The following is a 23,110-nucleotide window of genomic DNA, read 5'->3' as shown; positions in this document are numbered from 1 at the left end:
AAAAGAAAATAATAAAAAATTAAAAGTCCATAAATAGATAAGATACATGTAAAGTGAGCTCAAATAAGAAACTACCAGGAAAATAATGAAATAAAAATGGCGATAAAAATAATGGAATGAAATAAAAAATAAATAAAATTGTAAATGAAAATAAAAATAACAACCTGTCAATAAATAAGATTTAAATAACATAGTTAAGTAATAAAATAAACAAAAGAAAAATACCAAATACAACAATAAAATAATAAAATAAATAAAGTAAAATAATAAGACCCCCAAATAAAATAATAAAATAATAAAATACAGTAAAATACAGTAAAATAAAATAAAATAAAATAAAATAAAATAAAATAAAATAAAATAAAATAAAATAAAATAAAATAAAATAAAATAAATAGGCTAGGACAGGACAGGACAGGACAAGGTGGGGGCCGCGGCCCCCCCGCGGCGGGGGCGGCAGGTGCCGGGGCCCCTCCCGCTGCCGGAGCCCGGCCCGCGGGGGCGGGGGGGGGGCGGGGGGGGGGCGGTGTTCCCGCCGCGATAACGCCCCGGCCCAAGTTGCGAGCGCCGGAGAGCGGCAGCGCCGCGGGAGGGGAAGGACCCCCCCACACCCCCCCCCCCCCACACCCCCCACCGCTCCGAGACCCGACCCCGACCCACCGCTCCGACGCCCCCCCCCGCTCCCCGCCATGGGCAACGCGGCCGGGGGCATGGAGGGGGGGGCCGCGGGGCGGGAGAACCGCGACAACCGGCTGCCGGTGCCCCCCCCCGCCGCCGCCGCCGCCGCCGCCGCCGCCGCCGCCCCGCCGCCCGCCCGGCAGCCCATGCCCGCCGCCGCCGAGCTGGAGGAGCGCTTCGGCCGCGTCCTGGTGAGCGGGGGGGGGGCGCGGGGGGGGGTGGGGGGCAGGAGGGATGGAGGGGGGCGGGGGGGGGGGCGCCCTGCTTCGGGGGGTGGCTCCGGAACCCTGCCCGGGTTTTTTACGGGCGGTTTTGTCATCATCAGCAGCAGCATCTTTATAGTCTTACTATTTTAATTATTATGCCCGTTCTTTCTATTATATTGCTGATTTAAATTTATTATCACATTAATTATTTCACTTTCTTATTATAATCATTATTTTATTGTATTATATTCACTACATCCACTATTTTATTTTCTTATTTTTATTATTTCACTATATTATCTTATCCGTGATTTTATGCCATTATTTAATCGCATTGTTTCGGTTATCATTTTATTTTATTGTTTTGTGTACTGTTTGATCACTTTTATCCCTTATTTTATTTCTTATTTAATTATTTTCCTTACTACTCCTAATTTTTTACCTCTTCCCCCCCACCCCAACCCCCCCCACGCCCCGTTACTCACGGGGGTGCTGGGCCCTGCCCCACGCCGGGTGCTCTCGTTGCGGGGGGGAGACGGGGACGGACACATGGGGACACCCAGCCCGTAAGTGTCGGGGTGACCCCGGCTGCCGGGGGACGCTGGGCCGTGGCGGGGAGCCGCGCCGCAGGCAGCCGGTGCTGCGGATGTCCTCATCATCCTCATCCTCCTCGGTGCCGTTCTCCCCGGCATCGCTCCCGCGGTGAGATGCGGGCGATGCCGGCGCCACGTCCCCGGGGGGGTGACAGCTCCCTGAGACCCCGGGGGTTCCGCTCCCGTGTCCCCGTCCTTGAGCGCGGCCGGCCGGCCGTGACCTTCGCCGTCCCGCCGCGGGAGCCGGGGGACACGCTCCATCCCGTGCCCTCCCTGAAAACGCTCCGCAGCGGAGGGGAGGGGAAAAAAAAAAAAAAATAATAATTGGGAGCGGGGAAAAAAAATTCCCGCTTTAATCCCTTGATCCCCCAGCGGGAGATGGAGCCGGTGCCCAGCCCGTGGCTGCGGGTGAAGCTCCGGCACGCCGGGATCTGCTGGGTGGGATCCAGCATCCCAGCCCCGAGCGCAAATTATTCGGAAGCGTTTTTTTATCTCGTGGTGTTTCCAAGGAGGATTTTTTTTCTGGGGATGGGCATCGCTGGCTCGCATCGCTGTGGCCGGGGCGGGGGGGGATAACGGCGAAGGGCTCGGCGAGGCGGCGACCCCCCGAAATCCCCATGGTGCCCGTGGGGGTGCCGGAGGGGTGGCGGGGACTGGGGTGGCTCCCGGGTGCCGCGGTGGCAGGAGGGGACGGGCGCCCGGGGACCTCGGGGTGCTTCCGCTGCTGCTGCGAGGCCTCAGGAAACGATGCTTTCCGCCCGGCCGGGTGGCGGCAGGTTGGACACCCTAAGCCCAAAAACCATCCGAAAAAGGGGACAATGTTGCTCCAGGTCCTCGCCCCCCACCCCGGGCCCCCTCCGTCCCCAGGGAATAGCCCTTTTCCCGGGAGCTGGCGGGGGGGGGAGGCCCTGGTGGGGGGGGCTGGGTTTGGGCCAGACGGGAACCGGGCGTCTTGTGAAATCGTCTGTCCCAATCTCGCTTCCTCCTTCGGCGGGTTCCCTTCCCCCTTGTCACGGCCTGGGGGGCAGCGGGACCCCCCCTGGGGATGGGGGCAGGGGGGTTCCTCTACCCTCGCCCACCCCAACTGCTGGGGGGGGTTCCATTTTTCCATCTCCTGAGGTCAGTGACGGGGTTGGGAATCTCCCGGTGGGGCCCGATCCAGAGCCAGCACGTTGCCATGGCTACGGCGATGCTGCCAGCGCACCTCCGACCACACCGGTTTTGGGCTGGACATCCCAAACTGGGAGAGCCGGTGGGGCAAAGCTTGGCGGAAAAGCCAACGGCGGAGCGCGGGGGATCCAAGCTGCCACCAGGAAGGGGACGGATAAATCCATCACATGCCTGAAAACGGGGAATTGAGGTTTAATTCCCCCAAAACTGGCTTCTTCCCAGCTAGGGCACCGTGGCAGATGCCGCGTTGGCAGCGCGGCGGGAGGGTTGTCCCAATGCCAAGCGGCTCGGGATGCGCCGAGGTGGCTTTTTGGGATGGAGCGGAGGAAGGGGAGTGTTTTTGGGGCTGGGATGGGGATATTTTTCCCCCCTTGCGCGTGTCAGGAGGGAGCAATCGGGAATATAGAAATGGACGTGTGGGTCGGGGGACTGGTGGAGGTGAAGCTGGGGGGGGGGTTCGGCTGAATCCCGGAGACGGCAGCTGGTGGGGATGGGGCTGCTCCGGCCGGGAGGTTTTGCTGGCGGGGGCTTTGCCGTCGCTTCTCCCGGTTCCTGGAGGAGAGAGCGGCAAACGTCACCGCTGCAGATGTTTGCAGATGTTTGCAGATGTGCCGCTGGCCCCGGCGGTGGGACCGGTCACCAGCGAGCTCCGGCTGCGGTGTCGGCCTGGGCTCAACTGGGAAAGAAACCCGATGGCTGGCTTTCCCTGGATCCATCCCCAGGCCGGTCCCAGCACGGTGGCCAGGTCCAGCTGGGTGTCACGGGGGCTTGCGGTGGGGTGTCCCCAGGGGGGGATGCGTGCCCTGGATAGGAAGGGAAGCGGCCTGAGAGCTGGATCCGGCCCTGGCTGTGTGAGGAGAGCATCCCGGCAGAGGGACGCGTTCCACCACGGGTGACGGCATCCGGCCCTGGCTGGATGAGGAGGGTGTCCTGGTGCGGGGGTCCCCCTGCATGGCTGGATCCGACCCCCACGTGGCTGGATCAGGCCCCCATGCCTGGATCTGTCCTTGGATGCTGGCTCAGGAGGGCATCTCGGCACAGGGATGCCCCTGGATGCCGGGATCTGTCCCTGGATGCTGGCTCAGGGGAGCATCCCAGTGAAGGGATGCCCCTGGATGGCTGGATCCGTCCCAGGATGCTGGCTTGGGAGAGCATCCCAGCACAGGGATGCCCTTGGATGCCCGGATCCGTCCCTGGATGCTGGCTCAGGGGAGCATCCCAGTGAAGGGATGCCCCTGGATGCCCGGATCCGTCCCTGGATGCTGACTCGGGAGACCGTCCCGGTGCAGGGATCGCCCCGTGCGCGGGGCAGGGTGGGCAGGCAGCCGGGGGGGATGCGGGCACGGTGGCTGGATGAGGCTGGTCTCCCCCAGCCTGTGCCACGAGCAGCTTCTGCTTCTTCCTAAAATAGATCCGGGAGCAGCAGGCGGCAGCGGCCGCCCATCCCTTATCCCGCTCCTCGCCACCCCCGCAGCAGGACCCGGCCATCGGTGGGGACGCGTCTGCTCTGCCACCGGCCTGTCCCTGCCTGGCACGTGGTGGGGTTGGGACCCATCCGGATCCAGGGACTCCCTGGCGGGATGAGCTGGTCCCGGGAGCGTTCCCCAGCTGGTTGGGAGAGCCCTGGGTGGGCCTGATCCTGCTGGGTGCCTGGCGCTGAGCCTGGAGGAGAGGCTGGAGGATGGGTCTGGTGGCGGTTGGGGTCGCTGGAGGGGACACCACGGGAGGGCTGGGCATAGCCCGAACCCCCTTGGGTGGGAGCATCGCGCTCCGTGGCCACGAGGGATGGAGCATCCCGGGACCGCCGTGGTCCCTTGGCTACTAGCCCGGGCACCAGGTGATGTTAGCCAACCGGTCGGTGGAAGCCCCTAAATCGCCATCTCAGGGATGCTCCAACCCCTTCCCTGCGGCGGGCAGGTTTGGTACCCGACATCTGGACCGGGATGCTCTCCCGTGCCACGTGGAGGCTTCCCATCCCCGCTCCGTGGATGCGCATCCCCGCCACGTGCCCCAGAAACGCTGCTCCCTGGGCTCAGCCTTGCTTTTCGCTCCAGCCCGCGTCGGTTGGTGTTTTTGCAGAGCAAACACTTCCGCAAAGGCCGCTTTGAATTTTTTTTTTTTTTTTTTTTTTTTTTTTTTTTTTTTGCGCTGGGGTTTGGTGCAGAGCCCGGCTCCGCTCGCGTGCGGAACAAAAAGAAGGTGCCTGACACCCAAAATAGCTCCGTCCCCTCCCATCGGCAGCCCCCGGCGCTGCGGGTGCTGCGATACGAAAAGGTTTTTTTTTTTCTCGTACCGGAAAATGATGTAGGCGCTGCTTTGCCTCCCCCCGGTCTCAGGTTTAGGTGTAGGGTGAAGCTCGGCTCAGCCCCACGGCCCCTCTCGGCGGAGATGGGGGGGGGTCCCGGCGCCGGGCGTGGGTGGGGTGGCACCGTGGTCTCCGTGGCACCTCGATGGATGATATTTGGTGGCATCCGTTCAGTAACGCTGTGACGCTGCTGGCAGGGTTGGGGGGAGGATGAGGAAGCCCCGTGCTGGGGTGGGATGAAGGTGCTGGGGATGTGTTCCACCCTGGGTGACTGGATCTGGCCCCCGCCGGATGAGGAGGGTGTCCTGCTGCGGGGGTCTCCCTGCGTGGCTGGATCAGCCCCCCATGCCTAGATCCGGCCCTGGATGCTGGCTCAGGAGAGTATCCCAGCACAGGGATGCCCCTGGATGCCCAGATCCATCCTTGGATGCTGGCTCAGGGGAGCATCCTGGCGTGGGGATGCCCCTGGATGCCCGGATCCATCCCTGGATGCTGGCTCAGGGGAACATCCCAGCGCAGGGATGCCCCTGGATGCCCAGATCCATCCTTGGATGCTGGCTCAGGGGAGCATCCCGGCGCGGGGATGCCCAGATCCATCCCTGGATGCTGGCTCGGGAGAGCATCCCGGCGCCGGGATGCCCCTTGGATGCCCAGATCCATCCCTGGATGCTGGCTCAGGAGAGCATCCCAGCACAGGGATGCCCCTGGATGCCCAGATCCATCCTTGGATGCTGGCTCAGGGGAGCATCCCGGCGCGGGGATGCCCCTGGATCCGTCCCTGGGTGCTGGCTCAGGGGAGCATCCCAGCACAGGGATGCCCCTGGATGCCCGGATCCATCCCTGGATGCTGGCTCGGGAGAGCATCCCGGCACAGGCAGGTGGGATGAGGCTGCTGGGGGCAAGTCCCCATGGCCTCTCCATCCTCATCCCCCAAGGAGGTGGAAGACCAAGTCCTTCCTCTGCCACCTCCAGGGTGCCCAGCCCCACATCTCCCGCCCAGCCCCACATCGGTCCCCCCCCTCCCCGGCAGGAAACGAGAACCGGTTTCTTTGCTTTGCCGGCTGATGCCAGGGACCACAATGGAGCCACTTCCTCCCCTCCCCGGCACAACGTGCCCAACTGGGGCCATGGTGGGACGCAGCCACCACCCAGTTTGTACCCAAACCGTGCCACATCCTGACACCCGGCCCAGCCCTGCTTGCGAGGACAGGACTGTGGGGCTCGGTGGCAGAGCTACCTCCAGAGGGACATCCCCAGCATCCCCCCCGCCCCACCAGTGTCCCTGCGGCAGGGTGACCATGGGAGGTCCTGTCCCACCGGTGATGGTTGGTCCTGGTTTTTCAAGGTCCTACACGTGGTCACTGGAGGAGGTGGTCCATGGGGTGGGTGCCACCATCCCCTCTCTGCTGAGGGCACCCACGGGTGCTGCCGGAGCCCTGGGTGGGGTGCTTGGGTGCGCGGTCCCTCTCGGCACATCCCTGTCCCTCTGTCTGACCCTCCTGGAGGGTCTCATCCATCCCAATGGTGGCACCTTGGGGACCACGAGGACGGGCCTCCCCAGCGAAGGGGACATCTGAGTGCTGTTGCCACCTTGCCCATCCTGGGACCCACCGGCAGCTCCGGCGCAGCCCCGGCAGCTTTGTGACGAGGCTATTTCTGACCCCGCAGCCGAATTTCACCCTCCCTGCCCAGCTCTCCGTGCGAGCCGTCCCCTGGCCACCTCCAGCCCAGCGCCGGCTCCTCTCCGCCCACGTCCCCTGGTTTTGGCTTCTTGCGAAAGCAGCTCGACAGGTCCCTGGCGGAGGTGGGCGGTGAGGTTTCCGCTCCTGCCTGCCACCGTGGCACCTCTCCTCTTGGACTTGCTCCTCTGTGGGCAACCAAACCCCCGTGAGATGCCTTTTCCCCAAGGACGTGGGGTGTTCCAGGGGCGCTTGCACCCCACGTCCCCATCCTCAACATCAGGGGACCCCAAAACTGGAGGTTAAGGGTGATTTGGGGCTGTGCGTCTCCTCCACGTGCCGTCTGGGCTCTCTGGGCCAGCAGCTGCCTCCACTCCTGCTTTTCCCTCGGGGTCAGATTGCCAAGAAATGGGTCTTTTGGGCAATGAAATGGGCTGAGCTCCCAGCGTGACCCAGGCCGCGGTGGCCCATTAAAGGCTCTGCTGGTCACCCCATGGTGTCCCTCAGGGACCCGCTGTGTCCCCGAGCAACCCAGAGGCAGGAGCTGCACCCGGGGCCCCCCGCAGCCCCCGGCCGTGGCGCGGAGCGGTTTCGGCAGCCGCCTGGTGCCGTTCGGGGAGCGGAAACCACGTCATGTCCTGCCGGGGCGGCCCCGGGGAGGGCGGCGGGGGCCCCTGTTGTGCAACAGGGGCACAGAGGGCTGTGGTGACACACCAGACCCTGCCCTGACATCATGTCTCCAAAGAAACACTGATTTCACTGGCCGGGCTCGTCACGCGCCCGCGGTGGGGGCACTTGGAGGTGACCATCACCCTCGAGCGGGGCCCAGACTCTCGGGTTCCTCATCTGTGTCACCAGCCCGTGTCCCTGTCCCTCACCCCCAGTGGCTGTGCCGGGACGGGGCTGGCTGAGGCCAGGGGCATTGTGCACTCATGACATGGGTGGACGGGTCGAGTTTTCCCACCTGTCCCCCCACTAACCCCCCCTGCCCTACCCCCAGCTGGTGACGTTGCTGATGGGTCCATGGCTGGTGGGATGCTGACATCCTGGGAATGGTGGTGTCCCCGTCGTCCCACCGGTGTCCCCATCGTCCCACCAGTGTCCCCATCCTTCCACCGGTGTCCGTGTTGTGGTACCGGTGTCCCCATCGTCCCACTGGGGTCCCCATCACCCCACCGGTGTCCCCATCCTCCCACCAGTGCCCATATCGTCCCACTGGTGTCCCCATCGTTCTACTGGTGTCCCCATCCTCCCACCGCTGAGCAGGGACACCCGGCGCTGGGTGAGCTGTGGGTGCCGCAGCCCCGGGGGGTGTTTTTGGGGGTGACCCCCCCCCAGCCCTGACACCCATCACCCCGCAGAACTCCATGAACCTGCCCCCGGACAAGATGAAGCTGCTCAACCAGTACGACAACGAGAAGAAGTGGGAGCTCATCTGTGACCAGGTGAGGTCTGGGCATCACGGCGTCCCCGGTGCCGTCCCTGTCCCCGAGTGCCACTCGCAGCGCAGGTATCAACCCCGCACGCGCTGAGGGCCAGCATCCATCTCCATTAATGAGTCGGCACCTTCTTGACCTGATTAAACATTGATGCTTGAGCATCTGCAGCAGGGGGCGGGGGCGGGGGATGGGGAGCCGGTGGCTGCCGCGGGGACGGTGGCACGTCCCTGTGCCGTGGGTGAGTGGCCCGGTTTCAGCCTCTCTCCGGGGCTCGTAGGAACGTTTCCAGGTGAAAAACCCACCCTCCGCCTACATCCAGAAGCTGAAGAGCTACTTGGACACGGGTGGCGTAAGCAGGAAGGTGAGGGCTCCCCCTTCCACCCCTTGTCCCCATGCCGGGTCGGGCGCGGGGACGGTGCCAACGGCTCTCCCCATCCCGCAGTTCAAGAGGCGAGTGCAGGAGTCGACGCAGGTGCTCCGGGAGCTGGAGATTTCCCTGAGGACCAACTACATCGGGTGAGGAAGGGGGAGCTGGGGGCGTCCTCGTTGTCACCCGGCCGCTGCCGCTGCCGTCCCCAGCATTGCTGCGACGGGGACTGGCGTGATGGTGGCTACTGGCCGTGGGGGTGACAGCGAGATGTGGGGGCTGGTGGCCTCGTCCTGCCCCTCTGGGGTGGCTCTGAGGGGGGGACGGAGGTGCTGAAGCACCCGGCTGTGCCGTGGGTGCCGTAGGACCCCATTTTGGCTCTGCCGGGCGGGTGCCACCCTGGTCCCCCCAGGTGCCGGGATGGATCCTGGCCTCCACCACCACCTGGCCCTGGACCCCCGCGGTGTGGTGGGGGCTGAGCCACGGGTGCCCACGGTCCCACCACCCAGGGCTGGGCTGTCCCGTCATGGTGACGGTGGTGGCAGCAGAGCCCTCGGGCTGTGTCCCCTGTGCGTCAGGGGGTCACCATGGCACCTGCCTGCCTCAGAGAGGTGCCAGCTCACGGTGCCACCTCATGTCCCCCCCTCGCTGGGGACCTCTGGCCTGGGGGTGGCTCTGCCGGGGGCGGGCAGGAGGGAGGATGAGGAGGGCTGGGGGAGCCCACTAACCCCCTGCTCCCCCCCCCAGCTGGGTCCAGGAGTTCCTCAACGAGGAGAACAAGGGGCTGGACGTGCTGCTGGAGTATCTCGCCTTCGCCCAGTGCTCTGTCGCGTACGTCCCCACCACGTCCCCCTTCCCCAAGGCGCTTCGTCCCCAAGGCTGGGATCAGCCTCCCCCGGAGGCTCCGAGGGGCCGGGGGGGGTCCCTGGGGTTGCTCTCCCCCATCACCGGAGTGATGGAGCTAAGGACGCTCCCATGGCTGAGGTGGAGCAGAGCGTCCCCAACACCACCGTGCCCACGTCCCCAGCCCTGGGGACTCCAGGGGGGACTGTCCCTGCCCGTCTCGAGGTGCCACATCTCACCCGTCTCTGTGTCCCCACGGGCCACCAGGTATGACATGGAGAGTGCCGAGAACGGCAGCCCGGGCTCCGACAAGGGCAAGGTCCTGGAGCGGTCGCTGGAGGACCTGAACAAAAGCAGCTCCTCGTCCCCCACCCAGGGCTCCTCCAAAGTGCGGCACCTCACCGTCAGGTAACGCACGGTCCCGTGTCCCCTCTGTCCCCCCCCCCCGCCCCGTCCCTGCGCCGTGTCCCCCCGCTCTCTGCCTCGCTGCACCCCCGGCCGCGCCGTGCTCGGAGAGGGGCAAGACGCAGGCCCGCTCCAAAAAAATAGGTCCCCAGCGCTGGGGTTTTTTTTGGGGGGGGGACAGGGACAAAGCCACGTCCCCGTGTGCGTGCGTGCGCGCAAGGGATAAACCCTGCCGGGGGCTGGGCTGGATCCGTCCCCCCAGCCCAGCACCGCGACCCATCAATAAGCAAAAATTGGAGATTTTGGGGGGAGCAAATCACACCCCTCCCTGGTTGAAAACTGGGGTGGAGGAACGGGCCTGCGCCCCCGCCTCGGAGCCGGTCCCGGTGGCCGGTGGCTCTCGCTTTTGGTGCCGCTCGCCCCCGCAGCCCCCTTCTAACCCCGCTCTTCTCTTGCACGCTGCCGGGGGACGCGCTGACGGTAGGTGATGGGGACGGGGTGCTGGCGGGACGGGGACGCCCCGGCGGGACCCCGCTGCCGGTCACCGGCGTTGGGGACGGTGCCTGCGGGACGTCCCAGGCGGGCAGGGGAGGTCCCAGGGGACACCCCGCCGTGGTCACCCCGGGAGCCGTAACGTGGCACCTCGGGGACCGCGGGGGTCCCTCTCCGCCTGCCAGCAGCTCCGGAGGAGCCGAGGTGTCCCCCCAGCCCGAGCCCCAGGGGCAGGTCAGGAGTGATGTGGCACCCGCGAGGAGCAGGGGGGGGGGGGTGTCCCAGCTGTCGTCCCCCCCCCAGCCGTGTCCCCAAGCCGGGGTGTCCCAGGGGCCACGCGGGAGCCCCCTTTCTCCCTCCTGTCCTGCAGGCTCTAACGCGCCTCCAGCTGCTGCCTCTCGAACCAGCACATCCACACCCTCCTCCGCCACGTCCACCCCAGCGTCCCCTGCAGCGCCCTGGGCAGCGATGGGGACAGTTGCCCCAGGTCACCCGGCAGCTCCTGCCCGCCCCGGTGAGCCTCCGAGACCACCCGTGCGCACGAAGGGCCCCCCGATCTCCATCCCACCCCCGCGCCATCGTCCCCCCAGCCCCAGGGCTTGCAGACGGGCGCGGATATCGGGGTCTCTCCCGTGGGTCCCCTGGTGTCCCCTTGCCCCCGCTGCCACCCACCCCATGCGCTGCCACCTCCCCGCTTGCGCTGCGTCCCCGCCGGCCGCCCCCCCCCCGCCCCAGCCCCGGCCCCGGCTCAGCCGCCCTCTCGCCCGCCCAGGCTGAACCCCTCGCACAGCAGGAAGGCGCTGAGGAACTCCCGCCTTGTCAGCCAGAAGGACGACGTCCACGTCTGCATCATGTGTCTCCGCGCCATCATGAACTACCAGGTGGGAGAGGGCAGCGTCCTCGGGGACCCACCCGGGGCTCCCCCAAAGTCTCCGGCCCTTGCGGTGCCGTCTTCGGGGCCGGGGTTTGGGCTGGGACCCGTTCTCCAAGCCCTTGCTCTGTCTGAGATGTCCTCGCTCAACCTCACGTCTGGTGGGAACGCGGCACGGGGATGTCCCAGAGCATCCCTGGGGTGGGACGGGAGGACGCGTGACCCCCTTAACGCTCCTTTCCCTCCCCTCCCCAAGTCTGGCTTCAGCCTGGTGATGAACCACCCAGCCTGCGTCAACGAGATCACCCTGAGCCTCAACAACAAGAACGCCAGGTAGGACCTGTCCCCTGTCACCCGTGTCCCTGTCCCCTCGCCCACCCTGCGGCCCCGACCCCCTCGCACCCCGTGTCTCCGCAGGACCAAGGCGCTGGTGCTGGAGCTGTTGGCCGCCGTCTGCCTGGTCCGAGGTGGCCACGACATCATCCTGGCCGCCTTCGACAACTTCAAGGAGGTGAGTCCCCAGCAGGGATGCACGGTCCCCACGCTGTCACCTGTGTTCCGGCTGGATTCGCGCCTCGGTTTCCCCGTGTGTGGCAGAGCCCTGCGTCACCGGGGCATCCTCCATCCTGAAAATGCCCATCCCGTGACTCGCTTGGGGATGCTCCAGCTGTTGGGCTCGATGTCCCTGTGCCAGCGTGCGTCCCCAGGGCCATGTCCCAGCCGGACCAGGAGCTAGGCAGCACCTGGCAGGGCTGGGATGGTGTCACCGGTGGGTGCCTTCTGCCATGCCACTCCCCTGGGTGCCCACCCTGGCCGTGTCCCTCCCGGCCCTCAGCCCCCTGCTCCCACCCCAGGTCTGCGGGGAGAAGAACCGCTTCGAGAAGCTGATGGAGTATTTCCGAAACGAGGACACCAACATCGACTTCATGGTGAGCGGCTGGTGGGGCTGGTGCTCTGCCGTCCCTGGGGCACTGTGTCCCCAAGGGCTGCCGAGCCACCATGCTGTCCTGGAGGTGCCATGTCCCCAGGGCTGCCAAGCCATAGTGCTGTCCCCAATAAGTTGTGTCCCCAAGGGCTGCTCGTCCACCCCCGGGGTGCCGCGTCCCAAGGGCTGTCAAGCCACTGTGCTGTCCCCGGGGCGTTGTGTCCCCAGGTGCTGCTGAGCCACCGTGCTGTCCCCAAACCGTTGTGTCCCCAAGGGCTGCTGAGCCATCACACTGTCCCCAGGGCACCACGTCCCCAGGGGCTGCTGAGCCGCTGGTCCTTCCCCAAGTCCCCAGGGCTGTGAAACCACCATGAATTCCCCAGGGGCGCCGTGTCCCCGAGGGCCACCGATCCACTGTGCAGTCCCCAGGGAACCGTGTCCCCATGGACTACTGGGCCACCGAGCCGTGCCGGTGGCCGCGCGCTGAGCCTGTGCCCGTCCCGCAGGTGGCCTGCATGCAGTTCATCAACATCGTGGTGCACTCGGTGGAGAACATGAACTTCCGCGTCTTCCTGCAGTACGAGTTCACCCACCTGGGGCTGGACCACTACCTGGAGGTGGGTCATCCTGCGCCGCCCCGGCGCTGAGCCCCTGATGCCGGAGGCGCGGGGGAGGGCGCTGGAGGGGGTACCGCCGGCCGTGACGGTGCCACCGGCTGTCCCATGGCAGACCCTCCGTCTCACCGAGAGCGACAAGCTGCAGGTGCAGATCCAAGCCTACCTGGACAACGTCTTCGACGTGGGGGCCATGCTGGAGGACTCGGAGACCAAGACGGCCGTGCTGGAGCACATGGAGGAGCTGCAGGAGCACGTCAACCAGGTGGGACGTGGGCGCGTGGGCAGGAGCTGCTGACGCAAGCCCTGAGGGAGGGGACGGGGATGGGGCTGAGCGCCGCCGCCTCGTCCCCTGCAGTTGACGGAGAAGCTGCAGGATGCGGAGAACGACTCCATGGCCAAGATAGCGGAGCTGGAGAAGCAGCTGAGCCAGGCGCGGCGGGAGCTGGAGGCGCTGCGGGTGAGCAGCCATGGGGGCTACGGCGCCGTGGGAAGGGACGGGTGCCTGGGGGGCCGGGGTTTAAGGGGTGCGGTGGGACACCGGTGACGTGCCGGGGTTTGTCGTCGCTGCAGGAGCAGCTGAGCCCACCGCGGCCACCCAGCCCACCGGCCCCGCAGCCCCAGGAGTGCTACCGGCTGGCGCTGGAGCGGCGGCTGGCGGAGCTGGAGGAGAAGGGGCTGGTGCAGATCCTGCGTGGGCCCGACGGAGACGTCGCCATCGAAATTGTCCCCGTCGTCATAGAAACCCCAGCAGCCCCCGTGGTTACCGGAGAGGCCACCGCCGCCACCGCCACCGCTGCCACCGCCACCGCTGCCACCGGCACAGATACCACAGGTGCGGGGGGACGGTGACAGCCCGTGATGTCCCTTTCCCGACGGGGACACCCGGCACAGAGGAGGGGTGGCAGCGTGTGTCTGGGCAGAGACACTGAGGCAGGGGGATGTGCCCGGGGACGCCGGGTCACTCGGTGGCGGAGGGAAGGTGGCGGTGGCTCCATCTCACCCACCTCTTCTTTCCATTGCAGATGCTCCGGCTCCGGCCCCGTCTCCCCCGCCAGCACCCGCCGCCCCCCTGCCCCCCCCGCCTCCGCCCCCCCCACCGCTGCCGGGGGCTGAGCCCGGCCCCCCGCTGCCCCCCGCGCCCCCGCTGCCCCCCGGCACCGTCCCCCCTCCAGCCCCTCCGCTCCCGGGCGCCCAAGTGCCACCACCCCCCCCACCGCTGCCTGGGGCGCTGGAGGGTCCCGTCCCCCCGCCTCCACCGCCCCCACCCCTCGGTGGGGAGCTCCCAGCTGGGCCCGGTGCCCCCCCCGCCGCCGGCGGTTCAGGTGAGTGTGACCCAGGGATGGTGGGGATGTCCCCCAGCGAGGGCTTGGGGGCACCCTGGGGTGGGTTCAGGACATCCCCCCCCACCCTGTGACATGTCCCCGGTCCCTGTCCCCCCGCAGTGAAGGTGAAGAAGCCGATCCAGACCAAGTTCCGTATGCCTGTCTTCAACTGGGTGGCCCTGAAGCCGAGCCAGATCGATGGCACCGTCTTCACCGAGCTCAATGACGAGAAGGTGCTGCAGGTGAGGACACAGGGGGGCCTGGGGGGGTCTGGGCACAGGGTGGGCCCGTGCCCCGGTCCACGCCACAGCCGTGCTGAGGTTGCCCCCCGTGCCCACCTTGCCCCCATCTGTGGTGTCTCGTTGCTGCTGGAGGAGCTGGGGGTTGGAGCAGCTCTTTGGTGCCATGGAGAGGGACAACATGGGATCTGCTGTCCTCCTGTCACCCCGTCCTTGTCCCCTTGCTTCATCCTCACATCCTGTCCATGTCTTCTTCTTCATCTTCATCCTCTGGTCACCTCATCCCCTCCTTACCCCCTCCCTGTGTCCTGTTGTCCTGTCCCAGTCCTTGTTCCCTTGCTCCATCCTCACCCCTTCAAGTTGACCTCATCCCCTTGCTCTACCTTCGTCCTCTTACTCCTCTCCCCCTTGTCCCGGTCCTCTGGCCCCATCTTCGTCCCAGATGTCCTGCGTCACCTCGCCACCGTGCCCTCAGCCCTGTCTCCCCACAGGAGCTGGACATGAGTGACTTTGAGGAGCAGTTCAAGACGAAGGCGCAGGGCCCCGCCTTGGACATCAGTGCCCTCAAGGTGAAGGCCACGCAGAAGGCTCCCAGCAAGGTCACCCTCATGGAGTCCAACCGAGCCAAGAACCTGGCCATCACCCTGCGCAAGGGCGGCCGCAGCATCCAGGACATCTGCACAGCCATCGAGACGTGAGTGTCCCCTCCTTGATGGGAGAAGGTCAGGAGAAGGTTGGGCGCAAGCCCAGTTACACCGAGGGGTTGGGATGGTGTGGGGTGTGCTGGAGTTGGAGGAGTGGTGGCATCAGCTGTGGGGATGGAGGAATGCAGGGACCAGCGATGGAGGGATGCAGGGACCAGTGATGGAGGGATGGAAGGAAGATGGGAACCAGCCATGGGCGACAGAGGGTGGTGAGGGACCTGCTGAGGGTCTGGCTGTGCCGGGGCTTCCCACCACCCGCAGGTATGACCAGCAAGCCCTGAGCCTCGACTTCCTGGAGCTGCTGCTGCGCTTCCTGCCCACCGAGTACGAGCGGACGCTCATCGGGAAGTTTGAGCGGGAGCAGCAGCCGCTGGAGGAGCTCTCAGACGAGGACCAGTTCATGATCCGCTTCAGCAAGATCCCGCGCCTGGCCGAGCGCATGAACGTCATGATCTTCCTGGGCAACTTCAACGACACGGCCCAGCTGCTCATGCCGGTGGGTGTCGGAGGGGACAGGAGGTGGCTGCGGGTGGCGGGGGCTGCGAGGGGGTGGCGTCCTGCGGCGACACTCACACGCTTCTCCTCCCACCCGCAGCAACTCAACGCCATCATCGCCGCCTCCATGTCCCTCAAGTCCTCCAGCAAACTGCGCAACATCCTCGAGGTGAGGGGCGTTCAGGGTGCGGTGGCCACGGTGGGGGGACGTCAGGCTGGGGCGGGTGCTGCCAGGGCGTGTGTAGGCACCGTGCCCCTCCCCGGGGTGCCGCGGCCGTGCCAGGTTGTGTCCCTGAGCCGTTGTGTCTCCACAGATCGTCCTGGCCTTCGGGAACTACATGAACAGCAGCAAGCGCGGGGCAGCCTACGGCTTCCGTCTGCAGAGCCTCGACGCGGTAGGGTGGGCGCGGGGCCGCCCGGTCTCCTGGTGTACGGGGATACTGTCACCGCCCGGGGACCACCTCAGGGCCGGAGGGACACGGGGACCAGCTGTAGAGATGAAGGAACCTGGGAACCTGCTGTGGGGATGGAAGGATGCGAGGAGCAGCTATAGGGGTGCAGGGACACGGGATTCAGCTGTGGGGATGGAGGGACGCAGGGACCGTCTGTAGGGTTTGGAGATGCATGGAGAAGAGCTATAGGGCTGCAGGGACCAGCCGTGGAGATGGAGGGACACGGGATTCAGCTGTGGGGATGCAGGGACCATCTGTAGGGCTGGAGAGGCATGGGGAGCATCTATAGGGCTGCAGGGACCAGCCGTGGGGATGGAGGGACAGAGGAATCAGCTGCGGGGATGGGGGATGCAGGGACCATCTGTAATGTTGGAGAGACCTGGGGAGGATCTAAGGGGATGGAGATAGACAAGAAGCAGCCGTGGGGTTGGAAGGATGCAGAGACCAGATATGGAGAGAAGGAGGAACGCAAGGACCAGCCGCGGGGATGGAGGGATGGGGGAACCAGCTGTGGGGATGGAAGGATGCAGGGATCAGCCATGGGGATGGAGGGATGCAGGGAGCAGCTGTGGGGATCGGGAGATGCAGGGACCAGCCATGGGGATGGAGGGATGTGGGAACCAGCTGTGGAGATGGAGGGATGCAGTTGGGGATGGAGGGATGTGGGAACCAGCTGCGGGGATGGAGGGATGGAGGGAGCAGTTGGGGATGAAGGGATGGAGGGAGCAGTTGGGGATGGAGGGATGGAGGGAGCAGTTGGGGATGGAGGAATGTGGGAATCAGCTGCGGGGATGGAGGGATGGAGGGAGCAGTTGGGGATGAAGGGATGGAGGGAGCAGTTGGGGATGAAGGGATGGAGGGAGCAGTTGGGGATGGAGGGATGTGGGAACCAGCTGCGGGGATGGAGGGAGCAGCTGGGGATGGAGGGATGCAGAGCCAGCGTGGGGATGGAGGGCGCCCAGAGCCCGCCCTGAGCAGAGGTGAGGTGGGGCGGCGGGACGCGGGTCGGGGCTGACGCCGCTCTCTCCCAGCTGCTGGAGATGAAGTCGACGGACCGCAAGCAAACGCTGCTGCATTACCTGGTGCGGGTGATCATGGAGAAGTACCCTGAGCTCACCGGCTTCCACACCGAGCTGCACTTCCTCGACAAGGCGGGCACAGGTAGCACCCAGGGTACCGGGCAGGGGGGGGTCAGGGCAGGCTGCAGCCCCGGTGTGGGGGGGGTCTCCGAGCCCACCCTGACCCCGGCGCTGCTCGCCCTCCCCGCAGTCTCCCTGGACGGCGTGTTGCAGGACGTGCGGAGCCTGCAGCAGGGGATGGAGCTGACCCGCAAGGAGTTCATGCGGCAGGACGACAGCCCCGTGCTCAAGGACTTCCTCAAGGTCAACTCGGAGGTGATGGAGAAGCTGCAGGCTGACAGCAAAACCGCCAAGGTGGGGGCTGCGGGTGGTGTGGGGTCACGGGGCAGGATTGGGCCCCACCCCCCCACCCCCCTAATTCCTACGTGGGGACACCCCAGGGTGGCCCTCTGCTCCCGTGGGAGAGGTCCCGGTTGGGATGTGGCTCCAGCAGGAGAGCTGGGGGGGACACGGAGGGGGACGGCGGGGTGGGAGAGGCTGGAAGGAGGCAGTGGGCGATGCGGCCTGGCCCCAGCCCCCCCCGGTGGGGGTGTCTCTGCCCGCAGGAGGCGTACGAGTCGGCTGTGGAGTACTTCGGGGAGAACCCCAAGACCAGCCCCCCCACAACCTTCTTCCCCATGTTCATGCGCTTCATCAGAGCCTACAAGGTAGGAAGGGACGGGGGGGGGTGCCTTGTTTCTGGGGGTTGGGAGGGGATTTGGGGGCAGGGCGGGGTGGGGGGTGGGGGTTTGACCCCACTTTGGGGTAACCAGCAGAAGCCCCAGGTGAGCTGGGGGCTCGGTGCTGCCCGTGGGGGCGGTGGGAGATGCCGGAGCTGGGTTGGGGTGAGCTGGGGGCTGCCGAGGGGAGGTTGTGGGGGCTGCAGGACCCCCCCCGGCCCCGGCCCAGCGCACCCTCCCTGTGCCTCTCCCAAGAAAGCGGAGCAGGACATCGAGCTGTGGAAGAAACAAGAGGCGGCGGCCAAAGAGGCAGAATCCAGCCCCCCCGGCAGCGAGGAGCAGCCCGAGGTGAAGGTGCCCCCGGTGTCCCTCGGTCCTGGGGGGACAGCCCCGAGGGGGCTGCGTGGTGGGGAAGGTCCTGGGGGTTGGGGGCCGGGGGGGGAGGCCACTCCGTTCACCCCGTGCTGTCCCCAACCGCAGCTGCCCATCCAGAAAGCCAAGCGGCAGCAGATGGACATGATCGCCGAGCTGAAGAAGAAGCAGATGGTGAAGGAGCCGCTCATCTACGAAGGAAAAGACGGGGCCATCGAGGACATTATTTCAGGTGAGCGGCTGGGCGTCCCCCCGCCCCCCTGCAGCAGAGCCAGCGCTCGGAGCCAGCGGGGAGACCCTCGGCGATGGGGGGCTGCCATGACCGGGAGCCGTAGGGCCACCAAGCCCCATGGTGGGGACCAAACCCCCCTGTAGCACCTTCCCATCCCACGCGGCAAAGCTGCTGAGCGCTCTCTGCCCTGTCTCATCGCTCTTCCTCCTCTTCTGCTTCTTCCTCCTCGTCCTCCTCCTCTTCGCTGTCTCTCTGGGTCGCTCTGCTCAGCTCTGAAAACTGTTCCTTTCACGGCCCGGACGGGCAAACGCTCGTCCCGGCTCTTCTGCGATGTGAGCTTCAATGAGGAGAGTCCTCTGTAGGTAACGTGGGGGCAGCGGGGCCGGGGGCGAGGGCACGGCGCAGGCGGGGGCTGCCGGGCTTTGCCACCCTCCTGGGTTTCTTGCCCATCGTCCCCTCCGGCTGCGTGGCGGATCACGGAATCCCAGCCTGGCCGGGGTGGGAAGGGCCCTCTGGAGATCATCCCCTCCAACCCCCGGCCAGAGCAGGGTCACCCAGAGCAGGTGGCACAGGAACGCGGCCAGGCGGGGTTGGAATGTCTCCAGAGACGGAGACTCCCCCACCTCTCTGGGCAGCCTGTGCCAGGGCTCTGCCACCCTCACAGCAAAGAAGTTCCTCCTCCTGTTGAGATGGAACTTCCCAGGGGCAAGTTTGTGCCCGTTACCCCTTGTCCTGTCCCCGGGCACCACTGAGAAGAGCCTGGCCCCATCCTCCTGACACCCCCCCTTTCAGTATTTATCAGCGTTGATAAGATCCCCCCTCAGCCGTCTTTTTTCCAGGCTGAAGAGACCCAAATCCCTCAGCCTTTCTCCATCAGAGAGGGGTTCCAGTCCCCTCAGCACGGGCTGGACTCTGCCCCACGCTGAAAGGCGGCAACCCTTGGCGGCTGGGGGGCGGGTGGTGTCATCATGGCATTAGCCCCAGCCCCGTGATAAGGTGCTGGGCACCGACGGGGCGGAGGGACGGGGTGCCCCGGGGTGGGCTGTTTGTAGCTGCTGCTCCTCCCGTCGCTGCCTGCAGCCGGCCGGGCTCCTCCCGAGCACCCTCGTACCCAAAGCGGGGGTGACTCCTGGGCGGTGTGTGTGTGTGTGGGGGGGGTGGGTGCCAGGGTCCCAGCCCTCGCTCAGCCACCCTCCGGCTTTTTTCCCCGCTGCAGATCTGCGGAACAACCCTTACCGGCGCGCGGACAAGAGCCGCGGCAGCGCCAAGAAGCGGGCTGTGGGGCAGAGCCTGCAGGCCACGCCGGACATCTCGCTGTGACCGGGGACAGGACCATCCTCCCCCCACGCAGACGGGACCGCAGGATGTCGACCCGCCAGCCTGGGACGATGTGGGGCAGAGGGACGGTGCCCGCTCCCAGCTCCTTGGCGTGCCAGCTCCCACCCTGCGTGTCCGGCGCGGGGATCCCCCGGTGCTTGCTTCGCAATGTCTCTGAGCTCCTCTCCTCCGGGCTGGGGGACCCTCCCGGGCACGGGCAGGGAGTGGCGGTGCGGGGGGGGGCACACAGAATGCCCTCCGAATTGTCCTGGAAGGAAAAGAGGGGCTGCCCCATCCCTGCCCCAGAGCTGCTCCGCTGCACGCCCGTCCCAGGGCCAGCCCTGTGCCCCTCAGCTCGCTGGTGCCTTTGATTTCCCGCTGCAGGAGGGGATGGGGGGGGGTGTGTGTGAAAAAAACAGGGCCGCAGCGGTCCCCACACATCTCCCCCCGTCTCCCCCAGCCCTTCCAGAGCCGTGCCCTCACCGCGGAGCCCGGCGGGCACAGGCTGCGCCTCCTCCCCAGCGAGGAGCCTGCTGCAAAGATCCCAGCCTGGGCACTTGCCGTCCCCCAGGAGCTGGCAGGGGTGCTATTTTACAGTGATTTTATACGTCTTCCTTAAAAATTTCGCTGTGCTACGGGGGCAGGGACCGGGACACCCACGTACAGGGTCTCCCCAGGCTGCGGTGAGCGGCTCCTCACCGCGGGGGAGGCTCCGTAGCTCCGACCGTCAGCAGCAGGGTCAGGGATTTATTGTCCTCAAGTCGCTGGGAGATGGTACCCTCCTGCATCCTCCTGCATCCCCGGCGTCCGCCGCCGCTGGCGGGGTTGGAGCCTCTCGGGGTCACCAGTGGCCGCGGGCCCTCGGGGAGCACGAGGCTGCTCCCCGGTACCTGCAGCTGTAGGATGCGCCCTGCAGCCACCAACCCCCCTCCCAAACCGCTGCGGGGTCCCTGCGGGAATCCCGTGGGAGGAGAGAGGCCGGAGAACTGCGCAAACCTCCCAAAATAACGCGCTGGACTCGGTTCCTCCCCTGCCCTGCTGCTGCTGGGTCAATCCCAACCGCGCGCTGTCGCAATTAATGCATTGACTTTGTTAAACGGCGCCCGCTCGCCCCATCGCGGGGCCGCCGTGTGTATCCCCGCCAGCCCCAGCTTTCCGAGCGGGGCGAGTCCTCGCCGTGAGCCAGAGCAGCGACTGCTTCCTGCTGTAATTAAGATGCTACGCGCCAATGACCGGCTCCGTTATCGCTCCGAGGGGAGGGAAGGGACGTGAATGTGTAACTTATAAATGCCTTTAAGCCAGAAATGTAAACCATTTAACTGCTAATTTGTATACATTATTTTTATATACTGAAGGCCTGTTTAATGTAAAGCAGAACGGGTAATAAAACGAGTCTAGGGAGAGAGGACTCGTCTGTGAGATGGGGTGAGGCTTTGCTGGGGGTGACACTGGGATGGAGAGAGGGATGGATGGATGGATGGATGGATGGATGGATGGATGGATGGAGGGAGGGAGGGAGAGAGGGATGGATGGAGGGAGGGAGAGTGGGATGGAGAGAGGGATGGATGGAGAGAGGGAGGGATGGAGGGAGGGAGAGAGGGATGGATGGAGGGATGGAGGGATGGATGGATGGATGGAGAGAGGGATGAATGGAGGGAGGGAGAGTGGGATGGAGAGAGGGAGAGTGGGATGGAGAGAGGGATGGATGGAGAGAGGGATGGATGGAGGGAGGGATGGATGAAGGGAGAGAGGGAGGGATGGAGGGAGGGGGATGGATGGAGAGAGGGAGGGAGAGAGGGAGGGAGGAAGGGGTGGAGAGAGGGAGGGAGGGAGGGAGGGATGGAGAGAGGGATGGATGAAGGGAGAGAGGGATGGATGGAGGGATGAATGGAGGGAGAGAGGGATGGATGGAGGGAGGGATGGATGGAGGGAGGGAGGGATAGATGGAGGGAGGGAGGGAGGGATGGAGAGAGGGATGGATGGAAGGAGAGAAGGATGGAGGGAGGGAGAGACGGATGGATGCACGAGCTTGTTGCTCCATTAACAACGCGTGCCCTCTGGTGTAAGGAAAAGCTACCAGGAGCGGTGGCTTTGAACATTTTTTTTCAGTATTTCTGACCTGCCCTTGACTGCAGCCGGGGGTAGGGCAACGACAAGGCTCTGCTCAGCCCTGCAGCCCCGGCCTGGCCTGGCAGCCTCTGGCAGGGGTGATCTAATGGGTGAAAAACCTGACGAATAAAGAGCGCCACGGAACAACAGAAGGGGAAAGCCTCAGCCTGGGGAAGAGAAGGCTCCGGGGAGGCCTTGGAGCCCCTTCCACTCCCTTAAAGGGGCTCCAGGAAAGCTGGGGAGGGACTCTGGATCAGGGAGGGGAGCCATGGGACGAGGGGAAAGGGTTTTACACTGAAAGAGGGGAGATTGAGATGAGATCTGAGGAAGAAACTCTTGGCTGTGAGGGTGGTGAGCCCCTGGCCCAGGTTGCCCAGAGAAGCTGTGGCTGCCCCATCCCTGGAGGGGTTCAAGGCCAGGTTGGACGGGGCTTGGAGCAACCTGGGCTGGTGGGAGGTGTCCCTGCCCAGGGCAGGGGGTGGCACTGGGTGGCCTTTAAGGTCCCTCTCACCCAACCCAGTCTGTGATTCTATGAAAAGCCAGGAATTGTGGCTCTTCCAAGGGCCAGTCCCACTTCTCACTACACGAGTGTCCCTAAGGAGAAGGCTACCAGAGCCCAGGCACCTCATAGACACGTACCCGGGCGAGGAGGCCGCAGCTTCTGCCCGCCCCAGCGCGGAGGAGCAGAGGGCTCGGGGGGGAGGCAAAGTCCGGGGCAAAGGCCCAGCAGAAGCTCCTTCCCAGCGGGGCTGTCAGCAGAGGACAAGAGGTCTAGCGCTTCCCTGAGCTGATCCGTATCTTGACAGGGAAGTCTAGCGCCAAAACACCCATTTTTTAAAAATTTTTTTTTTGTGGCCAATGGATCTGACTTGTGTGTTCACAGCACAAAGACGGGTACGCGATAACAACCCCCCCCCCTCGCCCCGGCTTCCATTTGGGGCTGATGTTTGAAGATACCCGACCCCACCGGCTCGCTGGCACTGCCTCCACTCCGCTGCCACGATTTAACTGGAAGGGAAGGCACCACCTCGGTGGAGACAAAGGGCTCCCGCGCCGGCAGCGGCACTTGGGGGAAGGCGGGGGGGCGAAGCTCCGGAGCTCTCCCTGCCCAACCTACCGCCTCTGGAGCGCGGACCTACTTTTGCACATGGAGGGGGAGATTCAGCAGCTCCCAGCAGGGCAAATCCCCGCACCCGGGATGGGACGGGAGGAGGAAAAGGGACGAGGTGCTGGGAAACAGAGAGAGATGCCAGTGTGTTTAGCAAATCCCGGATTCATACCCAGAAATGACTTCTCCCTGCCTCCCTCCCAGAACTAGAGTAAAATACGGCAGAGTTTAATCAAACCAGGCTCCTCTTTTTGGGAAAGAAAAAAAAAAAATAAAAAAAAAATGCCCTATTTACCCACCCTTGTCTCGTTCTCTGGAATAACACATCAAACCACTAGCAATAAGAATGAAGAATCTTTTTTGGTTTTTTTT

The 23,110-nt window shown here is 64.8% G+C and overlaps 1 protein-coding gene across 5 annotated transcripts; it reads left to right on the top strand.

Moving 5' to 3' along the window:
- Positions 1–674: 674 nt before the first annotated feature.
- Positions 675–20,917, top strand: FMNL1 (formin like 1). 5 transcript variants are annotated; one of them, XM_063354516.1, is made up of 28 exons: positions 675–869; positions 7,993–8,076; positions 8,348–8,431; positions 8,513–8,586; positions 9,185–9,268; positions 9,548–9,688; positions 10,566–10,691; positions 10,950–11,058; positions 11,305–11,381; positions 11,466–11,559; positions 11,903–11,977; positions 12,480–12,590; positions 12,703–12,852; positions 12,946–13,047; positions 13,161–13,422; positions 13,613–13,912; positions 14,033–14,154; positions 14,643–14,845; positions 15,117–15,351; positions 15,451–15,519; positions 15,665–15,745; positions 16,834–16,963; positions 17,072–17,235; positions 17,487–17,588; positions 17,856–17,948; positions 18,081–18,204; positions 18,475–18,566; positions 19,421–20,917. In XM_063354516.1, the coding sequence occupies exons 1-27, from the start codon at positions 690–692 to the stop codon at positions 18,564–18,566; spliced, it is 3,468 nt and encodes a 1,155-aa protein (XP_063210586.1). In that variant the 5' UTR covers positions 675–689; the 3' UTR covers positions 19,421–20,917. The 5 variants fall into 5 exon arrangements, with proteins under 5 accessions (XP_063210586.1, XP_063210585.1, XP_063210588.1 ...); XM_063354515.1 differs by lacking the exon at positions 18,475–18,566; XM_063354518.1 differs by lacking the exons at positions 10,566–10,691; positions 18,475–18,566.
- Positions 20,918–23,110: the final 2,193 nt, after the last annotated feature.

This window comes from Chroicocephalus ridibundus, chromosome 17, assembly GCF_963924245.1.
Source record: "Chroicocephalus ridibundus chromosome 17, bChrRid1.1, whole genome shotgun sequence".
In the NCBI taxonomy this organism is placed as follows: domain Eukaryota; kingdom Metazoa; phylum Chordata; class Aves; order Charadriiformes; family Laridae; genus Chroicocephalus; species Chroicocephalus ridibundus.
The sequence above is the reverse complement of the archived record's forward strand: the minus strand, read 5'-3'. Positions and strand labels throughout refer to the sequence as shown.